Source organism: Panthera onca, chromosome A1 (genome assembly GCF_046562875.1).
Source record: "Panthera onca isolate mPanOnc1 chromosome A1, mPanOnc1 haplotype 2, whole genome shotgun sequence".
Taxonomy (NCBI): Eukaryota; Metazoa; Chordata; class Mammalia; order Carnivora; family Felidae; genus Panthera; species Panthera onca.
In genome coordinates, this window is record NC_138339.1 from 168,214,258 (window position 1) to 168,238,440 (window position 24,183).

The 24,183-nt window shown below is 36.0% G+C and overlaps 1 protein-coding gene across 5 annotated transcripts in view; it reads left to right on the plus strand.

The window, feature by feature from the left end:
- Positions 1–24,183, plus strand: part of FGF14 (fibroblast growth factor 14) — a 624,162-nt gene that overhangs the window by 483,567 nt on the left and 116,412 nt on the right. For all 5 annotated transcript variants that reach the window (XM_060636738.3, XM_060636742.3, XM_060636741.3 and 2 more), the window contains 2 exons: positions 16,695–16,805; positions 22,748–22,851. In XM_060636738.3, the coding sequence (XP_060492721.1) occupies positions 16,695–16,805; positions 22,748–22,851 (215 nt within the window). The remainder of the gene's footprint in view (positions 1–16,694; positions 16,806–22,747; positions 22,852–24,183) is intronic.

A 24,183-nucleotide genomic window follows, 5' to 3' on the forward strand; every position in this document is an offset into this window, starting at 1 on the left:
ATTTCAGGCTTTTGTATGGAGTTAGAATTGAAGGAGGAGTTTTAAATCTGCTTCCATACATCTGTGTTCAAGGACTGAACCAGGATTTAAAAATTAGTAAAAATGTTGGGATTTCTGTTCCCTAAGAAGTAATATTGTCAAAGAAAAGAGCAAATAACAGACATGAGCATGGACGTGGTTAAGTGGTGTTTCTGACTGTAGTGTTTTAAAGTTTTGCTTTTCCTTTTTTTTTGCTCGTGCTATTTGTCATCTGAAACTAGCCTCACTGAGGCGTGACTGCAAACCTTCCAGATCTCGTTCTCCTTTGAGGCTTCAGCTACGCCAGCCTCTCTGGCTCTTCTCTAGGACATTGTGACTTTTTTCAGGGGCCCATTCTGGCTCAGTTACAGGTCAGAAAGGCTTTTGGGCAAAGAGGAACTTCACACACTGAAAGGAGCCGGGCTGCCTGAGTGGTGCCTTTCTCAGCATTGTTTTTCTCTTTTAGATGTTAAACATATGGATCTGATGCCAAAGCTACAAACCATAAATCCAATTTAAGCAAAGGACTTAAAATTGAGGCTTAGGACTTCAGTGTACATTCAGGAGGGGAGGGATAGGGAGGGCAGGAGGATCAGATCCTCTCCCAGCCTCCACTTCTCTTCCTCCTGCCTACACCGCACCCTGAAAATGTATCCAAATCATGGGACTGGTTATTGAGTAAACCTGCTGTAACCATGCAACTATATTTGTGAACTAAAGTAAAAGTTAAAGAAACTTGAAATACTAAAAAAAAAAAAAAAATTAAATTGAATACAAAATCTCCTGCAAATTTCCTCCCAGACTTGAGAAGGTCTCGCTCCTGTAGAAATATGCCTGGCTTGCCTACAGCTCAGCACCCCATGGTTCACCTTATGACATATCAATATATTCTCAATCTTTCACCTGCTATAGATTTCCATCTTCTAAACTTTGCTCTAATAAGCAAGATCTGTCTGTTTTCCTTTAACAGCTTAGTAAGAAATTCCCCTCCAACCCCCCTCACTCCAGTCTCCTCACTGGTGTCCACTCTGCCTCACTTCCTAATTGTGAGCAGTCCAATCCCCTAGGAGAGGAAAGGGGTGAAGCTTGCCATTCTTGTGCCTGTGTGCGAGGGGAGGGACCATGGTCCTAAAGTGGTCCTTTGCCCATGATGATGGCTTCCACTTTTTAAAATAAAGTTGTCCTTTTCTCATATTTGTCTTGTATCTTCAGATAAATGTTTTTTTGTTTTGTTTTGTTTTGTTTTGTTTTTTAAAAGCAGGCCTGAAATTAGGGCATGCGAAGTAGCAATGCTTTCCCCAGTTCCCTGGATAGATAACCATCTAATCACTTCTTGAACGCTTCAGTGCAGGGGAAGCCGTGACCTCGTGGGAGAGTTCACTCTTTCTTTCACTGGACAGCTGCATTTCTCCCCCCTTATTAATTCATTTATTCAGTTAGTCATTATTTATTGAACGCCTAGTATATGACAGACACCCTTCTAGGTCCCTGGAACATAGTAGTTATCACAGAGATAACACCACCACCTTCACATAAATTCAATCTTGATGTCACTCTACTTATGTCTTATTTCTGTCATCCAGGGCAAGACTAAATAATCCACTATCTGACTCCGTGACAACCCCATACATTTTGGAAAACAATGAAATTCCACCTTCTTCAGATTAAACGTTCTCTAATACAGTTTTGCCAGGGCCCGCCATGTCAGTCATTGTCCTCTAATCTGTCAGTGCTCTCATTGTGTGCTTTCAGTGAATCACTGTGACCTCTGGGTGCTCCGAATACAGTAGGGTCCTCAGCCAAAGCCCGGCTCAATGGAATGCGGATAGGCAGGAGGCCAGACCCCAGAGGCTCTGATGCCAGCTCCATCATTCCCTTCTTGTGTTATCTTGGGCAAGGCACATACCCCTCTTAGCCTCAGTCTGCTTATGTGTAACGTGAGGATAATAATGCCACCTACTTCAAAAGTTTGCTGTAGGATTCATGACTCAGTATGGAAGAAGCACTTAGAGTAGTTTCCAGCCCAGAGTATGGGCTCAGGAGATGACAGCTGTCATTCTTCCTACTGTTACATTTAGCGTTGAAACTTTCTGTTTGCCCAGCCTCATTATTTCAGGACCCACATCATATGTTGGCTTGCTGATGCTTGGAATAATGGACAGCAATCTGCTTTGACTGTAAATTCCTCTCAGCTCCTAACAGAGAGCCTGGAACAGAGTAGTTGTTTGAGTGAGCCAGTTAAATATCTTGGCTTTTTGCAATGCACTTAAACAGAACATGGTGAGGATTTCTTCTCTTGTTTTCCAAGATGAATCGATCTATTCCTGGAGCTATACTATGTGGAGTTTCAGTGATGGATGCACCATTAAGGATTCTTTGAAGAAATTGTTATGAAATGTCATTTATTTTAAGTGTAATAAATAAAAATGATAAGAGGCACCACTTCCTGATAAATTATGCAGAAGTTTTCGGCTTTCAACATACACATACCTCATCACAATTGAACTCTAAAACCAAGACTAAATTCTGCATCATCCTTTATGGAACTTCCACATTGATTTCCAGTTTTGTTTTGTTTTGTTTTGTTTTGTTTTGTTTTCATGACCTTTGGTTTAAATGTTTTACCTCTCTAGTTGGAAGTGTCCATGTCAATTGTGATGAATAGGTATCTTTCAATACCTTCTCCTTCCTCCTCCCTCCCCTGCTGCTTTAGAGGTTCTGGAGAGAGTAGCCTTGGTTCACAAAAGAGTTTATGACTCTCATCTCCTCCTAGAAGCAGCTGGAAGACAAATGTCTGAAGCAGACACTTTTTAAAAAAAAATTTTATGTTTATTTATTTTTGAGACAGAGAGAGAGAGAGAGAGAGCATGAGCAGAAGGGAAGAAAGAGAGAGACACAGATTCTGAAGCAGGCTCCAGGCTCTGAGCTGTCAGCACAGAGCCTGACACGGGGCTCAACCCACAAACCATGAGATCAGGACCTGAGCCGAAGTTGGACGCTCAACTGATTGAGCCACCCAGAGGCTCCTGAAGCAGAAACTTTGAAGGGAAGAGAGCTCAGATGTCTGTACCTTCCCTAAACAGAAGCAGCCTTATGGGATTATCAGTACCACTCTCAACAAGTTCATTACAGCCAGCTCTGACCATTGGGTGGAGATCTCTCTGTAGCCCTAGAAGTGAACAGGCAAAATGAGATTATACCTGCTTTGAAATACTATTTCTCAAATGTGTGAGCCTAAGCTCTGGAGAAGGCATTGATCAGCCCTTGTTATGTGGTTATTTTCTTAAATTCACCTATGGTCCTGATTATTTTCCTGGCATAGTACACTTAGGAAAGTGCGTCCAGACCCTGAAGCAAATGTGTGCTCAAAAGACAAAAACACTTTTTTTCATGTAAAGTTCCCAGTTTCTTCCTCTACAATTTCTCTTAAGAAAGCTAAGAAAACTATGCATCTAACGTGAATCTTGTTTACATGGTTAATGCAACACTTTATATTGTTTGCAACATAACTTTCACTGGAAGCCTTTAGATACTTTAATTTTGACAGATGCTCTTGATTCTTAAACATCATACTTTTTGTCCTGCTAATCCTCAATTTTAGATAATGTGATCACAGCTGGGAAGCAAATTCATACAACCTGCTATAGGTCTGACTGGCTGTGAAAATTCTATGAATGAATCAAATACTAGTTTTCAGGTTTCTTACGTTTAGGAAATCCCATTTCTAGTTTCTCAGAGAAGTGGATCATACCTTGTAGTGATTTAACAGAGTATATTAAATTTCACAGATAACACTCTAAGCCTTAGGCTTTTTTCCTCTATATCCTTACTGATTTTCTGTGTATTTGTCGCATAATTTTTTGAGAATAGAGTTGAAATTTCTGACTATAATTTTATACTTTTTTGTTTCTCCTTGAAGTTACATTGATTTTTGCTTCATGTAGTTGAAACTGTCAGTACGTGCATAAACATTCAGGATTTTTAATGTATTCTTAATGAACTGACTCCTTAATCATTATGAAATAATCCCTCTTTATCCACTGTAAGATTCTTTACCCTGAGATCTCTTTCGTCCTTATTAATATATATTTTTTATCTTTTTGTTTTTTGTTTTAATCTCTCTACTAAGGTGTAATTGTTGTAAAATAATCTCTCCGTATTTAAAGTGTACAATTCTATGAGTTTGACATAAGAAACTATAATCATGGGGCACCTGGGTGGCTCAGTCAGTTGAGTGTCTGACTCTTAGTTTTGGCTCAGGTTATGACCTCACCGTTTTTGAGTTCGAGTCCTAGGTCAGTCTTTGAACTGACAGTGCTGAACCTGCTTGAGATTCCCTCTCTTCCTCTCTCCCTCTCTCTCTCGGCCCCTCCCCTGCTCATGCTCTGTCTCTCTCAAAATAAATAAATAAACTTAAAAGAAAAAAAAAGAAGCCACAATCACACTCAACATTATGAATATGTCCATCACCCTAAAATTTCCTTATGCCTCTTTGTGCTCCTAATTTTTTTTTTTCAGAGAAAGAGAGATAGCACAGGCAGGAGAGAGACTGAGAATCTTAAGCAGGCTCCATGCCTGGCTCGCAGCCCATGGTGACCCCATGAGCCTGGAATCATAACCTGAGCCAAAATCAACAGTTGGGCACTCAACCAACTGAGCCACGCAGGCGCCCCCATTTTTTTATTGTTATTATATGACTTTTATTCAACACAATTATTTTGGCATCCATCCATTTTGTTGCATTTATCAATCGCTCATTCCTTTTTTTTTTTTTTTTTTCTGAGTGGTATTCCATTGTATGGCTATTCCACAGGGGTTTTTTTTGTTTGTTTTTTGGTGTTGTTTTTTTTTTAACCCATTCATCTGTTAAATAGACCTTTGGGTTGTTTCCAGTTTGGGGCTATTACAAATAATTACAAATAACTATTCACATACATGGTTTGAATGGACGTAAGCTTTTATTGCTAGTGAGTGAATATCTACAAGTGCAATGACTGAATTATGTAGGCAGGTTTATGTTGAACATTTTAAGAATCTGCAAACAGCTTTCTAAAGTCAGTGGAGTAATTTCTATTCCTCCCATTAGTGTAGGTGAGTTCCAGTTTATCCACATCCTTGCCAACAATTTGTCTGGTACTCTTTTTAATTTTAATCTTGTAATATGTGTAACTGTAACCCGCTATGGCTTTAATTTTCATTCCCCCAATGACTACTGATGTTGTGCATCTTTTCATCAACTTTGTTTTCATCTACAAATATTCTGATAAAATTCTCTATAGTTTTGTGCATTTGATTTATTGGAATCTTGTTTTCTTATTATTGAGTTTTAAGTCTTTATGTATTAGTGGATACAAGCCTTTATTGAGGTACAAACCATGTGAATATTTTCACCCAGTCTGTGACTTGTCCTAAAGTCTTTTAGCAGTTTATTTTGGAGTGGAAGTTTTTGAATTTTTATACAGTTCAGCTTATCAATGTTTTCTTCAGTGGATCATGCTTTTGGTGTTGTCTCTAAGGCCAGGACAGGGTATATCATTCAAGGAGCTCAGGGCGAAATGAAAATGCAAGGCCTATGGTTAAAAAAAAACTGATAATAATTTCAAGATGGTATCAGCAGAACATTTAACCAAAGTGGGGCCTTTCTAATAGCATCTATAGTATATATTTAAGTGTGTGTAGCATATTTCCATTTCTCCTTTCCTGGTATTTATACTATTGCCATCTTACATTTCACTTTTACACGTTATAAACCCCACATTGCATTATGATTTTTGCCTAAATGGTCAATTATCATTTAAAGAGGTATAAATAACAAAAAATGTATGTCTTGACCTGTGTATTTACTATCACCAGTGCTCATTATCTTAGATTAGATACATATTGCTCTCTGATATCATTTTCTTTGTCTCTGAGTACCTTCCCTCAACATTTCTTGTAATGGAATCCTTCTGATGGTATACTCTTTCTTTTCTGTGTGTCTAAAAATTTCTTTATTTTACCTTTGTGTTTTAAAGATATGTTCACTATTTTAGAGTTTTAAAATATTTCTCTCAGTGCATTAAAGATGTTGCTACATTGTTTTCTTGCCTGAATTGTTACAAACAAAATATCCGCTGTCTTTCTTGTCTTTATTTCTCTATGTAATGTGTTTTTCCTTACTGGGGGGGGGGGGTGGGGGAAGAGATTGTTTCTCTATCACTGGTTTTGAGTACTGCCAGTAAGATGTATCTTGATGTAGTTTTTGTCATATTTCCTGTCTTTCGAATTTGTTAAGCTATTTGGATATTGGATACATTTTACCAATTTGGAAGTTTTTCAGCCATTATTTCTTCAAATCTTTTTCCTTCTTGTCCTGTTGATAATCTCTTCTGGAGACTTCAGTTAAACATGCCTCTTGTCGCTTCAAGTTATCACACAACTAAGGCTCTGTTTATTTGTTTAATTATTTTTTCTCTGTGGGTTTCATTTGGAACCATTTTTATTGCTATGTCTTCAAGTTTACCCTTTTATTTCTGCAATTTGGAATCCACAATTAAACACAACCAATGTTTTTGTTTTTGTTTTTCATTTCACAACTTGTGCCTTTCATCTATAGAAGTTCATTTGGGGCCCTTTTTGTGTCTTCTGTGTCTCTACTTAATTTTTGAATTATGCAATACAGTTATAATGACCTCATGTCCTTTTCTAATATTCTAACATCTGAGGATGTTCTAGTTCAGTTTGATGTATTGATTTTTCCCCTTGTTACAGGTGAAATCTCTGTGTTTCTTTGCATGCTTGGTAATTTTTTATTGGATTCCAAATATTTTTAATTTTACTTTATTGAGTGCTCAAAATTTTTGTATTCCTATAAATATTCTTGAGCTTATTCTGGGATGCAGTTAATTTCCTTTGAAATGGTATACTCTTTCGTACTTGTTTTTAGGATTTTTTAGGTGAGACTAATGCAGGACTCAGACTACGGTTAATTTTTCTCCCTATTGAAGTAAGACCCTATTTATACTCTGCTCAATCCCCATGAATTATGAATTTTTCCAGTCTGACTAGTGGGAACAGGTAGCGTTTACAGTCCTGTGTGTTTTTGAGGCAGTGTTACCTCTAATCCTCTCAGATGGTTTTCCCCAAACAGGGATGGTTTCCCCACATAAACTGTAGATCAATACAAAGCTGAATACTCACAGGAACCCTCTGCAGATCTTAGATGTTCTCTCTTTCAGCAGCTCTCTCTTTCCCAATCTACTGTATGCCATCTACTTTGGTCTCTCTGGACTTTAAGTTCAATTTCCTCAATTTAGGAAGTCCACTGGGCTCCCTGCCCTTCTCTATGCCCTGGAATCTCTCTCAGGAAATAATAGGACTCACCTTATTTCTTTACCATCACTCAGGGACTACTGTTTTTCATTTCCTGATGTCCAGTGTCTTGCAAAATTCAATTTGTTATTTTTTTATTGTTTCCTGTGAAAGAGTGCTTCTGGTCCCTGTTACTCTATCTTGGTTAGATGTAAAAATCACTTTTTAAAGAAAGTCTGCATAATTATGAAACTCTCTCAGATTATGCCATATAGTTCATGTAACATTCACATTCTTTTTCACTCATATTTCCAGCACCAAAATTTGTTTATTGTAATAGTATTTGAATATAAAATATTAGCAAGTGTTAATACTACTCTTGGGCCTTTGTTACTCAAGCCATTCAGTTATATTTGATTAACTTCAAACTTTATGAAGGACATAGAGAGAGGCATGATTAATATTTATAATATGTGATTATATTTTATCTTATAATAAGTATAAAAAGGCTTTTTGGATGAGCTGCAAGAAGTGAAAAGATTATCAAAGTCAAAGAATGTCGTTTTGACCACTTAAGTGGCAAAGTGGTCCCACACTTTGCTACTTGTGTGTGTGTGTGTGTGTGTGTGTGTGTGTGTGCATGCCACACTGTGAAAAAGAGTATCACAAGTTTAATTTCCAAATTGTGAGTATTTCAAGATGGCACAGCTTCCTTTCAGAATTCCAAAGAGGTTTGTAGTAGTTACTGCCAATAGTGGTTTTCTTAATTTAAAAAATCCTGTAATGAAGAAATAGAAAGAAGAGTTATCATTGAACATTTAGAGACTGGTTGAATAAGCATGGAGTATTCTAGTAATTTAACTAGAAATACATAGTATTATGTGCTTATTGAAAATATATTGCTAAGATTTTGAACACTCCTTTGAGATACTTGTCTGAAAGCAGCAGTAAGAACACAAAAACCAAAATGTATAGAGTTAAAAAAATAAATATTATTTAGGTAGCAACTAACCTTAAGTATATCAGAGTCCACTCTTCCTATGACAATAGCATTTGAAATTTTAAGTAAAATGCTTAGTTATTTGCTTGGCAATCTAGGAAATATTATGTCCTCAGTAAGCCAGCAGCATGGTCATTTCTGATACCTAAGCTAATGTAAGGAAATTGCTATAAAATATCGTCAAAATATTGTTAAGTTTCTTTTAGTATTTGATGTCATTGATGAAGAATTTGAACATGAATGATGTGTTCATATTTGTAAGTGTTTCAGACTCCACACAGAGTGACATATCAACACTGAACGAGACAGAGCATACCACTTCTTTGCATTTGCGTGTATGTTTTCTGGCCAGGAGGAAATGAAATAATTGATAAATTAGGAATCCTTGACAGAATATGTTATCAGCAAAGCTTTCTTTAGATGTAACAATAATAATGATTGACTTGAACCCTACTTGTTGTCACTGAAGGACACACATTTTTCGTTCTTAAATATGTACAAGAATTTTTTATATTATCTTTTGCAATTACATAATTAACATTTATAATTTATTTTTAAATATATAATTAAAATTTAGAAGGAATATGTTAGCAAACCAAAACACATGTATTTTATCATTATTTATCTTTGTAAGTGATGAATAAATAAAGGGAAACAGTAGATTCAATGTTTGGCCATTTTATTGTTCAATTCCAAATTATGTTGGGGTCATAGGACCTCCAGTGTGTTTCTAATATGTTAGAATCTTGCAATTAGAGAACCTCAATGGAAAATAGTATTGGAAGAGGATACTTTTAACTGAGATCCAGAGATGTGTTCCCTTTTGGAGCTTGTAGACACTGGATATTCACAAAGCTAGTGATAGTTCAACCCTGCATTAGGAATCCCAAGAATTACTCTTAGATCTGTATGCTCCTTGGAGTTGAGGGTCACATATTAAGCAAGATATTATGGCCTGCCTTCCCTTTAGTCATCTTCTTAAGTGTCTTCCCCAAGAAGATGCTCTACCCACTGTTGTTTCCTTAATGTACACTACTAAGAGGGATTTTTTTTTTGTCTCAAATTGTTTTGGAATCTTTTGTTTAATTATTAGAATTTCCATTTCAAAACCCACATTTATCTCAAGCATGCTCTGCTCCTTCAATTCTTAACTAAGATATAAAAAATGCATCTTGCCTCGAATGCCATTTAGGGTTTATATATAGATTCTTTTTAAAGACGAATGAAATAAATTCAGTCATTAAATATTTGTTGAACAGCTACTCTGTGCAAAGAATAGTGATAGGCTACTTTGAATAACAGATGATACAAATTATCAAGGGGTTTATAATGTACTTGCAGGACAGGAAGACACATAAACCCAATAATTTCACACATGACTAATTGGCATGGAACCATATTATACATTTCCCTTACCCCCCTCAGTAGACAGCAAGCTCTTTGAGGGCAAGAACTATTTTTTTTTATGCAAGGTTCTATCTCTAGTGCCTGCAGGCATAAGATTCTGGTAGGCAGAGGTGGAGAGCCTGTTATAGTTTGTAGAATCAGCAGTTAAAATTGAACAGACATAGTAATGCATTGAATTGGGGTGGTGATCAGGCAACCATTCGGAAGTAGCTGACACAGGATTCTTAGAGGCTGGGCCCTGGGGGTAGCATGGGGGCAATTTCCAGAGGAAATTGATTGAATGCCATCCTAAGGAATTATCAAAAACATAGCAGGTTTTCACATACCTTTAGTTTATTTATCACTTTCCTAATGTCCCTACCGCACCCTTTTCCCTCAGCCCTTTGGAAGAGCTCTTGAACATGGTTTATTTTTATGGCTGAATTATATGATAATTTATGGCTTTGAGTAAATTATTCACAATCCTATTTTCTGCTACTAAGAGTGCCAAAATCTAATTAGATCTGCCACAAAAATGTCTATTCCAAAAGTTGCTTTTTACCCTATAAAAAACATGTGATTTTTCCATAGCTAATAGAGAAGTGACATTTAAGAACCTGCACTGATAACCAACTAGTACCGAAATTTATGTGTAAACAAACATGGTATGTGTGATGTATATACATTTTTATATTTTCTGTGTAAAAACACATGCCATATTGTGCATTTTTCAATTTAAATAATGATTACAAATATATCCATCATTCTAAGGATTATCCTGATTTCTCTTTTGTCAGTCTGCACATTGCGTGAAAACAATTTTTGTGACAGTGATTGATTTAAATGAACTCACTTCTGAGAGAGTGATTGTTTTCATTTAAAATATTGGGTATTTTTTTTTCCTGTATCTGAAGGCACTTGAACTGCTTTGCATTTCTCTCAGTTCTGAGTATTGAGGCTAATATATTATGAAACATTTTTTTGAAATATATGCACATTAGCTTTCATTATTTCTACTTTAATTAATGTCAGAGAGCATAGTTAGTACAGAGTTTCAAACAAGGAGTATCCTCAAAACATTTTTAGTAAGATGTGCAAGCACAGTCAGTATTTAAAAAAGAAAACAGAAGGAAAAAGGATAATTAAAACAAAGTTTTCATATTTTCCTAAGCAGAGTAAATATTCTGAATGTGTATCTTAGAAGACAATAAAGAACTCTAACAGTCTTATGAATTGAAAACTATTTTTGCATTTTTTTTACATGGCTAGCTAAAATGTAAGTGTGGGATTTCAGATATTTATTTTCCTTCAATTATTAATTGAGAGTCGAGTTTGTAGGGGTTTCAGATATATCAGTACTGAAAACAAGGGCTTATTTTTAACATTCACTAGAAGAATGTCACCAAACCTTCTTATCCTATTATTTTTATGAAAAACAAATGAGAATGTTCATCAATATAAGCTTGTTTAACACATGTAATATTTTCACTGTTTTATATTCAAGCATACTATTAATTTGGGGTGATGTTCTGTTTTTATCATAGTAGATGTATTCTTAACGTTTTCAAATACTTTTGACTGACTTCATGTTAGATATGAATAGGTAGGTTGTCATTGCTCCGTTACTCATTTGTGGACTTGTTTTCAACCACATAATCCTTGTGAAGGAATTGTCATCTTTGCTGTTTTCTTGGCGTTAGATTTTTTTTCTTTGAGTATCACTATTAATCCATATTATCTCTGTCAGATTTTTTCCCTAAAATATCTTAACTTTAGTTAAACTAGATAATAGAACTTATAAGTCTACTTAACCAGGAAGACATAAACTTCTGCATTTTGCAGAGCACTTATTGGGAACAATGACTGACAGCAGGACACTGTGCCAGTCCCTCAGAACTAGAGAATGCCCTGAACCTGCCTCAGGTACTTCAAGGACCTCATATGACATGTGAACCTGAAGACTCCAAAGTCAATCCATGTAAACTATTAGCAAAGCTTAATTTCTTTCTCAGTTTTGGGGATAACAATCAAACAGGAAGTTCTAATACTGGGTCTTCACACGCTACATTGCATTGCCTTTCCTTTCTTTTTGGGAGAGAGGCAGCCCATGATGGATGCTCTTTTTTAGAGACTTGTACTCCTGTTGCAGCTGCCCAGACTGGTTCTTGTCCATTCTGGAAGTCATGTGAGATACTTTTGGTCTTTGCTGTCAATGTTTCCCTCACAGAATCATGAAATAATACGTATAAGTGAGCTGTCCAGCACGTATTAGGCTGAAGTTGAGTCTTGCTATAGAGAGAAAACATGGAGGGTTATGTTGTCCTCTACATGGTAGATCGAGAAATTTAGTCATGCCGTTGCCGGACAACATATAGCTGCTGTGATTTGCTTTCTCAGGAAAATTGTTTTGTTTTCTTTTGTGTTTGTCATGGATATTTGGCTTCATACTTTTGGCCTTTGAGGAAAGAGCTTGTTTCCTTCTGTTTTAATTATTTGAAAGAGTGACCTCATGCTATAAACGGTGATATTGCACTATGGCTAGTTTTATTAGTGAGGATCATAGTGAGTGTTTTATGGACATGTGGCTAAGCACAAAGAGAAACTAATAAGTGGACTCCAGAAAATTTGGGGCAACCCAAATGGAATTAATCTACAACAGTAATATGTATTTAGGTTATTTGCAAGCATGTATGAAATGTTATCGTTACACATCCTTTGTCAAAAGGCATTAATATGTTTTATTAAAAAATCTCCATTTTCATTATAAAATTATAGGAGATTTTTTAAATAATAAAATGTTGAAAAACATATAGGAACCAGCAAAATATATTTATATTTCACATTTTTGTGTGTTGTTTCCCATGTATTTTCCCTATGGATAGTATTTCTTATGTGGTCATGCTCATATTATATACACATACGTCATTACACAAAAGTTTATAATACTGGGGATTTAGTTTTAAGTTAGAAGTCTGGAAAATACAATTGCCTGGTCAAAACTTTTGGTCATTTTTTAGGCTTTACTGCCATCCTGGATTTCATGTTATTACAATTTTCACTCTTATTAGCAATATATGAAATGACTAGATAATTACCCAGTCAACATTCATTTAAGAAATCTATATTGCCCAGTTCCTATTTGTCTAGACCCTGGAAATGTAACAGTGAGCATATCATACATCTCAGTTTTCTTCGTGAAACTTAGAGTACAGTTTGGAGATAGACATCAATCACATAATTGCACAAATAAATGTGAAATTCAAATAACGAATTATAAAGCAAAATAGTAACATTTATTAACCTCCATGGTTAACACAGATTTAGGTTGTATTATTTCCTGTACCTTTTAATATATTAAAAACATTTCAAAATGAAGTAGTTTTGATGTTTGGCTAATGTGAATAATGCTGTAGTTTTTTAAAAATAAGTAATGCCCATGAAGAATGCTGCCATGAAAGTGTTTAAAGAAGGAATCTGAACTCACTTGAGGTATCAGGAAAGTGCCCCAGAAGAAGAATTGATGGAGCTGAACTTCAGAAGGAGAAAAAGAAGTTAAATACTCAAAGATGTGTGCATGTGGGTATGTGCACACAGATGTGCAAGGGGGCATATTTATGTAGAGACAGGGAAGGTTAAGGGGACAGGATAAATGTGGAACATTATGGGATATTTGTAGGCAGCCCACAGTGACCGGGGCTGGGCTATACAGGGGATGGAGTGGAGTAGTAGAAGACAATGCAGGGCATGTGAGTAGTTCAGTGAGTGGCCAGAGCCCCTGCATGTTTACTGATCTGCTGGATGGAATGGGCCCACTGCAGGTGCAAAGACCACCCAGGAGAGGCAATGAGGGGCCTGAAGAACTGCTGGCAGTGCAAATAGAACAAGGAGCAAGTGAGAGAGATCTTGAAGACAGCATCTGCAAAAACCGAGCAATTCTTTAGCCGGAATGGCAAAGGCAGGCACAGTGTTGAGACCTTTCACATGAGTTGATGAGTCAGCGATACAAGTACCTTCCGCTGGAGTTGGTGGAGGAGGGAGAATGACACAGATGAGTTTAAACCTACAGTGTTAAATCTGCAACTTTGGTGAGGGTTTCATGAGTGGAAATTTATTGGGAATGTGGCCAATGGCAAAGTGGGGTGGATCATAGAAGAGATTTTCAAGCACTTTGATTCTTTCTAACTTCATGTGATTGTTTTAATCACTGATTTGGCCCTAGGTATGCAGGGTTTGGATTTATATACAGCTGTGGTTAATCTTTAAAATCTAGTTTAAAAAAAGAAAACAAGATTGGTTTGCATTTTAGTTTAGATTCTTAAGATGGTTCGGGCCAATTGTTCAACTTCCAGAGGGCACACAGTTTAGTGGTTAAAATGTAGATCATGTTCAAACCCCAGTGGAGCACTTGTCAGTTTTGTGTTCTTTGTCAATGACTCCATCATTCTGACTCCACCTTCTCATCTTCAAAGTGGGATTTCTAATAAGTAAGTTGTGGTTTGTTCAATGAGTTAATCCTGTGACGTACTTACCACAGTGCCTGGCGCCTGGGAAGAGCACAGTCAGTGTTATTATGGTTCCTCAAAAAGAGAACATCAAATAATGTGAAACTAGATGCATAGAAATCAATTTGGTTTCATTTCTTTGAAATTGAGTGAGAACTCAAAACTATGGTTTCGTTCTTTGCTCACACATTGCTCAGACTTATGTCCTCCAGTCCCATCCATGTTGTCACAAATGGCACAATTTCCTTCTTTGTAAAGGCTGAATAATATTCTGTTGTGCACATATACCACATTTTCTTTATCCATTCACTTGCTGATGCGCACTTAGGTTGTTTCCATATCTTGGCTATTGTGAATAATGCTGTAATGAACATGGAGCTGTAGATCTCTTTGAGACCCTGATTTCATTTCCTGTGGCTGTGTACCCAGAAGTGGGATTGCGGTATCAAGCGGATTGGTTGTTTAATTTTTAATTTTTGAAGGAACCTCCATACTGTATTCCACAGTGGCTGCATCAATTTGTATTCCCACCAACAGTACACAAGGATTCCACTCTCTCCACATTCTCACCAATACTTGTTATCTCTTGTCTTTTTGATAATAGGAAAAGCAACAAAAAAAAGAAGAGGAAGAAGTGTTCTCTTTAAATGCGAGGGAGCTTGTGGGGGTTATGTGTCTTTTACTGCCTTGCCTGACCTACTTAATTCAAGTAGTAGCTAAAATGTAGAATTATTAACACTAAGTGATTCAAAACATAAAGCTTTTACAGAGGATTGTCAATCTCTGAAATTCCTTGTATGTCCTCATGGCAATTAAAAACCTGACTTTTTACCTTTGTTCTCTTCTTTTCCATGCCATTTATTTGCAGTGATGAGCATAAATACAATGCAGCATAAATAAGAAAAGAAGTCCTCAATACGTAGAGGGTCAATAACCCAGTCAAATTTTACTGAGTGAATGGCAGACTAAGGTGCAAGAGTAATTTTTCCCACTAATGCACTTCTTAGAATTGTGTGATTTTTAAAGGTATATACTACAGAATAAGGAGCATATGTCACACAATCCCAATAATAACTTAGATTGTTTTTTAATCCTAGTCTTCTAGAAGCATCTATTATATTTAGTCACACTGATGTGATGCTGTGGTGTTCATGCAGTATTCCCCCCAGATTTTCTTCACTATCATATGATCTTTGAAGAAAATCTAAGCACCAAAAAGTCATTTCTCAAATTATTAGTTATATTATATGTCCATAATAATAGATATTGACATTGCCTTTAGTTTCTTGAGGACTAAACAAAAGACTAAGGGTATTCTGGTTTGGAAGAACTTTTTTTTTTTTTTTTGACATGTGTGTTTTTTTGTTTGTGTTCACCTGTTGGCAAATCCACAAATTTTCTGTCAATTACAAGATGGTAGCCTTCATCGTTCTGTGCCATTCTACTGTTTGATAGCATGATCGTATTTGCATGTCCCATTCAGCGATTGTGGAGAGGTGCCAGTTGCCATGGTGATGAATATGATGTCCAACATCATATCTAGTCATAAAACAAGGATGGCCTTTGAAAAGCCACATGTAAATATTTATTTTCAAAGGTACAGCTGGCTCTTTGTGAAGCCTGGGTCACTTGAATGGTTTTCTTTTCAATGAATCATCAAATGAGAAGTCTGTTACCATATAATTTCCCTTTTTGCTTTAATAAACTTCCACTGTCCTCTATCCTTGGCCCTTTTGGCTAAGAATCAAAATCCACGTTATATAATTTCACTCTTTTTTAGTTATAAATGTGTGTAAGCTGTCTAATTCGTCCAGATTATGGCCACAGAGCTGACCTGACAGCATAGGTTTGTTATGGTGCCTCACCCTGAGCTCAGAAATCGACTGTCCCATTTTTCTGTGGGTCATGCATGAGTACTAGATGCTTCCATGCCAGTCAGGCTGACCCTTTAGACATCAAAGAGGCATTCTCCATAATGGGGCTTTTTCTAAGAATGCATATCAAAATGTTAGTATGATTTTTTTTATTATAGGCTTTTCACCTTTTGGGATTACTTGTCAAATTAAGTAAAAAGAAAAATCCATTAAAAAGCCTTTAATAAAGTTTCTTAGAAGCAGAAGTTTGCACAACTCTTGTACTACCATCCTGAATGATATTAGACTATTAGACTAGTTTAGGACTTAGCTAATAATTAAACGAATAGATTATTAAGTAGCTCAACTGTGTTAATTAATAATTTAAATCCACACATTAGTTTCATAAAAGGACCTATTTTCTGCTGCTGACACATGCAACTTATGACTGCCTTTTCCTCACCTTTACTGATCAATATGCTCTAAGTTTGATTCAGACAGAGGAATCTGGGAGATAGAGAGTGAAAGGTGCTACTTCTATCCAATGCCCTCTTCTGAAAAAGAAAGAAAAGAATCAGAAAAAGAAAAAAAGAAACTCTATTCTGACACATTGTGAGGCTTATGATAACTATGTTTGCCTTTCAGATCCCCAGCTCAAGGGTATAGTGACCAGGTTATATTGCAGGCAAGGCTACTACTTGCAAATGCATCCCGATGGAGCTCTCGATGGAACCAAGGATGACAGCACTAATTCTAGTAAGTGACAACCTCAGGCCACCCGTTAACACAGTTGGTAGAAGCTACGCTGCTGCTTAAATGACTTCTTAAAATACATTTACAAATACTTGTTGTGTTGGTTCATTTTTACAAATGTTACACACTAGAATGCCATTTACCATTGTACTTGGACCACATGGATGAAAACATTAACAGCAACAAAAGAAAGCTATCATTTTAAGATAATTAGAGGTTATTTTCTCTCTTTCTCTTTTTTTCAAAATGATTGTTACATCCAGCATTATTGTTACTTTTAATCTTCATTATCCTAAAAGTGAAATAAGGACACCAGTGCATCCAGATGAAAGTTGAATCCATGTTTACTTTGGAAATACTGTTTTTATCAGGCTTGTAGCTTTTTAATGGTAATTGTGGAAATTCAAGAGCTGTAAGGATTAGTTGTTTCAAATAATGGAAATGGAATTTTTCAAATTCTTTGCATTCAACCAGAAAAGATAGTATCTTTTTTGTAGAGAGGATGCGAAAGTTCTGTACCTTTAAATACATTGTACAAAATGTTTACATTATATATTTGGGTCTGTGATGATTTTTCTTTAGTTGAAAAGCCACTGACCCTCCATTGTATTAGTGTCTGCCTTCGCTTTACTATTTTTTAATATATAATTCTTCTTTGTGTTTTCATTCTGGAGTCTCTTCTTAATTGTTTGTGTTTTCCCTTCCCATTTTCTGTTTATTCTGGCATAGAAGTCCTTTTAATTTAGCACATCAGTTTTAAAATAGACGCTTTCCGATGCTCAGGAGAATGAATGAAAAGCAAAAACTGATTTTATTGGAGATATTTATTCACATATTAACAGTGGATCAGGAGTGCATATGAATCTTTTCCTCCATTTAACATTAGCCCTTCATTTATAGAACATCATTCCATGAGAAGAAGGGAGGATTTGAATACGTATAACAAAATTATAGGCACTTTCTGTTTTAAGTTCTAGTAATCCAATTTTTAGTAGCCCCAAGATCATCTAATAATATAAAGCAGACTGTTTTTGCATTTGATGTCACTATGTGAAGTGTCAATATTTTTCTAGCCATTGTGTTTACCTTTTAGAATTTGGACCTTGCATCATTTAAATTTTTTTTCAACCTAAAAATGTTCTGTTTATCTGCATTTTCTTCCTTTTCAATCTCTGATCTTTTTCTGTCTTTGTGTCTATTATGTTGTCCTTTTGTCCTTTTAAACTTTTCCCTATTGTATTTGTTCATTGATTTTTTTTGTCAAGTGGTTTATTTCCTTCTTTGATTTAGAGAAAAGAGAAGGTAAAGCAATTCAAACACAAGGAAGAAAGAGAAAGCATTTTTATTCTTAAGACTGATGTCAACCATTGTTTACTTGTTGGGATTTTGATATTGAATTGAACTTTTTAAAATTGTAAGGACTTGACCATCTTTGACCTATGAAAGATGCCAGTTTCTTCTGGTTCAAACTAATACATGTGTGTCTGTTCATTTTCTTCTCCCTATCTTTATCTCCTTACCCATTCTTTGACAAAAGGCATTCTTTTTCTTATGTCTTATACTTGTGGGAGTCATGGACTCTCAAGATTTGTTAAGTTCTGATGTCTGCAATGTTTTCTGATTTCCTTTGACCAAAATCCAGTGGAGCATGAGGAATAGTTTTCCATAACTCTGATTACTGCAAAAACTATGACATTCTGACTTAGAGTTTGAGGCCATCCCTTATGACAAAGTTTTTAAGAAAGGAAATAAACCATAGCTATATGAAAATGCTGCTTAGTTTCTCAGAAAAATAATTCTCTTCACAGGTTTTATGCATGTTTCCCCTACCTTCTTCTTTGGTTTTTGTAATGCCAAACAAGTTGGTTATTTTTAACGATGGGAATCAATATCAAATTAAGGTGTGTTAGGTAGACACTATCTTTTAAAAGCGTATTGCTTCAGAATTGAATAAGGAGCACAATATTTTCTAAACTGTGAAAGTGCAGATTTATACATTATCTGCACACACACACACACACACGCACACACAATTGTATCTGGTTACGCAAACAGTATTAAACACCAAACTGGAAAACTGAGATTAGACACCAAAAGACACACGACCTTCTGTTCTCTAAATGTGTGGGGCCTGTTTTCTCCTACTGTGTAACCACACTTGAAGGAACAAGAGTCTGGCAGCACTTGCAGTCCTCTCTTATCCCCCTAATACTGTCGAGGAACAATTTAAACAATAAAGAGGGGACAGGATCTCCTGTAGAGAAGCCACAGAACCAAGTTCTAGTGCCCACACTCAAGGGGCTGGCATTCCTGTGCAAAGAGCTGTCCCACACCTTCTGTTCCATTTTATGTGCCCTTTTGGCCAGTTGGGTTAGTTCTGTTACCATTTCAACATTTTCCAAAACATAGCAGAATAGAGAGAAACAGGGTGAGATACAGGTTCTCTCCTCAAAAGGTCATTAAAAATTATACGACCATAAAACTTAATAAAACATGGCAGGACTGCGGTAGTTTTATAAAAGCCGTGGGAATTACTGATTCACTCTACTTTTGTGTGTCATCACTTTGTAGTTGAAAAACACATTTTTTAGATGGAATTTTAAGAATATTTTCTTTTCTCTGGTTCATTACAGTAGTCTTATGAATCTTCAGAAAATCATAAGCCATGAAAAGTATTCTATAAACATGAGGGTGAGCACTAGAGATGCTGGCAGGCGGATCCTGGCAGCACTGCCCTTTTGGTTTGACGAAGGGTGTGATGTAAGAATTGACAAATGCATTCCAGATTTTTGATAATCCTCTGAATCCAAACCAAAGACTAGTAATCTGTAAGTAGGAAAAATAAGGAGAAATAATCTAAAGGTCACCATGCTGCCACCTTGAAAGTTACTATATGACAAAACTGAGGCTTGAGCCTTCAAATCTTCATGATTTGAGTTGGACACATATCCCCACAACTGAACATGAGCTTATTTAGAACTAGGTACAGTCAGAATGACCCTACTAAGCTGCCTTTGTCAAGATTTTTAGGTGAGTTGAGAAGAGAGAGAAAGGCCAGCAGACAGGTGAGCCTGATCCTAACATCCTCCCCGGGTTTCCCAGCCCGAGATCTAGAAATCTCCGGGAAGGAAAGTGCCATGACAGTGATTGATGATGGGTGATTGGTCCTAATAGAGAAGATACTGTAGCAACTTGACTGCTTACTATTGGCATCTATGTGCCCTGGAGAGATCTTTCACAGAAAGAAATGAGTACACAGGTTACTTCATCACACACTCATTTTCAGGGTATATTCATTTAAAATTCTTAGAGCTTCCCATCTATCTACTCAACATTAGCCTTACCATGAACTATGGCATTTGATTAGGGTGTAGTTTTCTTTTCCCCTAGTTTGCTTTTGGGGATGTCCTGAGGTTTTCCTGTGCTCTTAAACTTAATTGCTCCCATCACCAGATTTAATAAATGCTACAAGGACCCCTCTCATCTTAGAAATTCCTGACCTGATAATTTGATGTGTAAAAATTGCCCATCACTCACAGCTACCACCATGCTACAGGCCTTGGGATGGCTGTTCCCATCTTGGCTGTACTTTAGCATCATTTGAGGAGCTTTTTAAAAAATTTCCTTATGCCCTAAACCCTAAACCCACTTCCAGAGATTCTTATTTAATTTAATTAGTCTGTGGTTGGGCATGGATATCCTGCTTTATGAATACAACTAATTTTAAAGTATAGCCGGGGTTGAAAATCACTACTGTACGGAAAACTAGAGTGTTCCACAAAATAAATAAAGTAGCATGAACATCTTATTATTCTGAACTCCCCTAGGCTTTGTGACATTGCTTTATAATTATATAAAATACAAAAGGAATGGAAAATATAATGATGTCTCAATTAACATGGGTATCTGTAGTTTTAATTAGCATCATGGATTCATCATGATCAGCTCTGAATGGGCTTCCACATGACAGTGGTTACATGGATTAGCTTTGATTTGTCTTTCTGTAAATGATAATAACTGACATTTTGGAATTCAGGTCCCAACCAAAATCCTAGGGAAAAAAACCTATTTTTTGGTAAGGTCATTTTAGGCTATCATCTATAATTTTTCTCTTTCCTATACCATATTATTTTGATGAGTTCATGACATACTTACTTTCTAGAATTATACCATCTGGCCTCTATCAAATATATGGCACCTACAAATACCATTAAGAGTGTGTAAAGATTAGAATGAATGGGTTAAGTTAGAATAGTTTTCAAGGACAGGCATCCAACTATGTTTTTTTTCTCCAGAACTTTTACACCTAAATCAGGAATTGTTCTATGGTACCCATCCTTTCAAAATATAAGGGAGATAGGAGAGTTTAGGTGTTCTGGCTAAGAGAGATATTAGCCAATGGTCCTGTTCCACAAAGAAGAAATACTGAGTTACAATGACACAAGTACCATGTACTGTTCAATGACTCCCACTCATGTTTACTATTAAGTAATAGAAGTGAGCAAGCATAAGCCTCATTCTTTTATAACATAAGCCTCTAGAATCCTATGGAAAACAGTCCAAAGATAGCTTGAATCATGAAAGCTATTATCCACTTAATCATTTTGTCCCTGAGTATTCCTTTAGGGATGATTATCTATGACCATGGCCTGCCATGTTCCTTTCATCACAGGCATCTTGACATCTTGGGATCAGTAACATGTAATACTTAGAAAAGAAGTTATAAATTTCCCCCACCCTTCAGAGAAAAAATGTGATGCCTCAGAATTAAATAGAAATTAATTTATAAAGTACATTTTTAATTATACACTGAATAGACCCATAGATTGAAGCCAAAATTACCCACACTTTTCAAATTATTTGTCTTTTGTGGAATACATTTGAGAACCTAAACCTCAGGTATTTTGTTTACATGTTTACTTCAACATTTCAGGGTTGTCGTTGCCTGTTCTGGCCTGATCCAGTTAGTTGGAACTACTCTGGAATTAAGACCTTGAGTGGGAGCAGATAACCTCACTGTGGATAATTAATAGCTCTCTTAAAAATGTATTTACGTTAAGGTCCCCCAAATCATGAAGCAGTTAATACTGAGGATGGTGCTAGAATACCCACAAAAGAGTCAACATGTAACCCCAGGATGACAATGTGTTAAAGGAATGTTAAGACTTTTTTTTAAAACTCAGTGATAACATTGCTATCTGTACTATGTAAAATAATAGAAAAATACTTTTCTGGTCAATAAGGGAAGAAATGAAACATGGAAACATAAATGAGTTTTTATCTCACAGATGGGTAAAATTGAACACTTTCCCCTCTTTTACTTTAGTTATCACTCACAGTTTTATGAGATATTAGTAAAAAAAAAATGTCTCTCTTTAAAATGTGCATGCCATTCAGTATGATTCATTCTTTCTAAATTGAGCACATTGGCAGGTACACAACTTTTCTGGGCTCTGCTGGCATCTCATGTTGGTTCAGCAACACTAATTTAGTTTTGAAATTACCTTTTAAACTTCTAGCCTGTCCTACATTGCAGTGATAAAACATGCTTTCTACTTGAAAGACCAGACTAAGCATTCAACTTGGACTTTTTTGATTCCACTCTTTGAGAATCTTCACAGCTGATTTCTTTTGGCATCAAACGATGTCAGAGACTGTGATACTGGAATCATGATTACAGGCTTGAGTCTGTGTATTGGTCCACCAATTCTTTGCAATGCTATAGGTGGACTGCTGATATCTATACGTTGAAGCTCAAGGGCTGATTTTACCCATTGAAGATACGTCTTCATTAGAAAGAGAAATAAAACTTAATTAATTGGAACTTCTCAGAAGGTTGTAACATAGATGATTTTTTTTTCAATAAAAGAAATGAAAGACAGAAAAGTGATGGCAAAGCTTTGCTTCCCCTGCCCATTTGTGACAGGCCATGTTTATCTTTACAGCACTGTTCAACCTCATACCAGTGGGACTGCGCGTTGTTGCCATCCAGGGAGTGAAGACAGGATTGTATATAGCCATGAATGGAGAAGGTTACCTCTACCCATCAGTAAGTAACATGCCAAAGGTGTTGGCCATTCATTCAATGTTTGCAAAAAAAAAAAAAAAACCAAAATGGTAGTAGCAACAACAAAAATGAGAAGGATCTATGTCTATTGACTCTGCCATCTTGGCTTTAATATTTGATCTTTACTACAGTGCTGTAAGGGCTGTTGCTTTATTATTCATCACTGTCTGATAATATCAGTATATATGTCAAGTGGAAGAGTAATATTACCTCTTAAAATTGTGCATTTGCGTATTTTAAAAAAATGAGCTAGTTTGTAGAAAATTGAATAATTTTGAAAGGGTTGAGGTTAATATAATCTTTTATTTCCATTTAGAAATGTACTTGTCTTAGAGAGTTTCCTGAAAAGATGATTTTATAAAAAGAAACAGAATTATTATGAATTCTAAAAAATAAAATTTAAAAAGAGTAGTTCTTTTGAAACCAGGAATTCAAATTGTGTCAATGTTTTGCAGGCAAAAATACTTATAAAAGGTGTATCGAATTTAAATCTAAGCAAGTCTTTCTGTTTTGTGTTAACGTATCCTAGAAGTTGAGCACCTTTTTAGCCATATGACTTCTTCTGCAATATTTACTATTTACACATAAGTCTCATTCAGATGTGCTGTATCCATACATTATAGTGGAGTCAGAATTAATTTCTGCCATAGGACCAAACAATAGAGACTTAGATGAAAGTATTTCTTTTCTCCCTTGAGCAAAAGTTGACAGGTTAAATTCATGGTACCTCAAAGAAAAATGCTCTTATTTGGGTTTGCATGTCATGTTCATTTAAATTCTTTAAAACTCTGTTATTGCTAAATATTATCATCAAAAAACTACATGTAAACATGTATAGAGACATTACCCACTCACACGCCCGCATGCACACACACACACACATAAAACTTAAGCAGAATCATTCTCTGGGGCATTTTCTTGAGCAAATCTGGAAAAACCTGTCAAAGAAAATGAAATTCGAGCTGCGGATTCCCTCTGCGGTGAACTGGAAAATGTTCTTGTTATTTTAGAAGCTTCATCTGAGTTCCCTAAAGGGTGTTCCTGCACACAGACCTGAGCCTCACATGATGTAAATTGTGTTCTGTTGCCCAAAATGAATATTCAACAGACTGAGAGCAAGATCAAGCTAGAATTCCCTATCCTCCCCTTTCAGAGAAGTATGATTCAGATAAAGATCACTTTCTGGAGATGCCTTCTTTCAGATACAAGTCAATTTTATGAATTTGACATTTGTTCTGTTATTTTTGTTTCTTTCTTTCCCCCCAGGTCATCTTTGACATACCTAAAAATTATTAGTTGCAGTATCTGCCATAA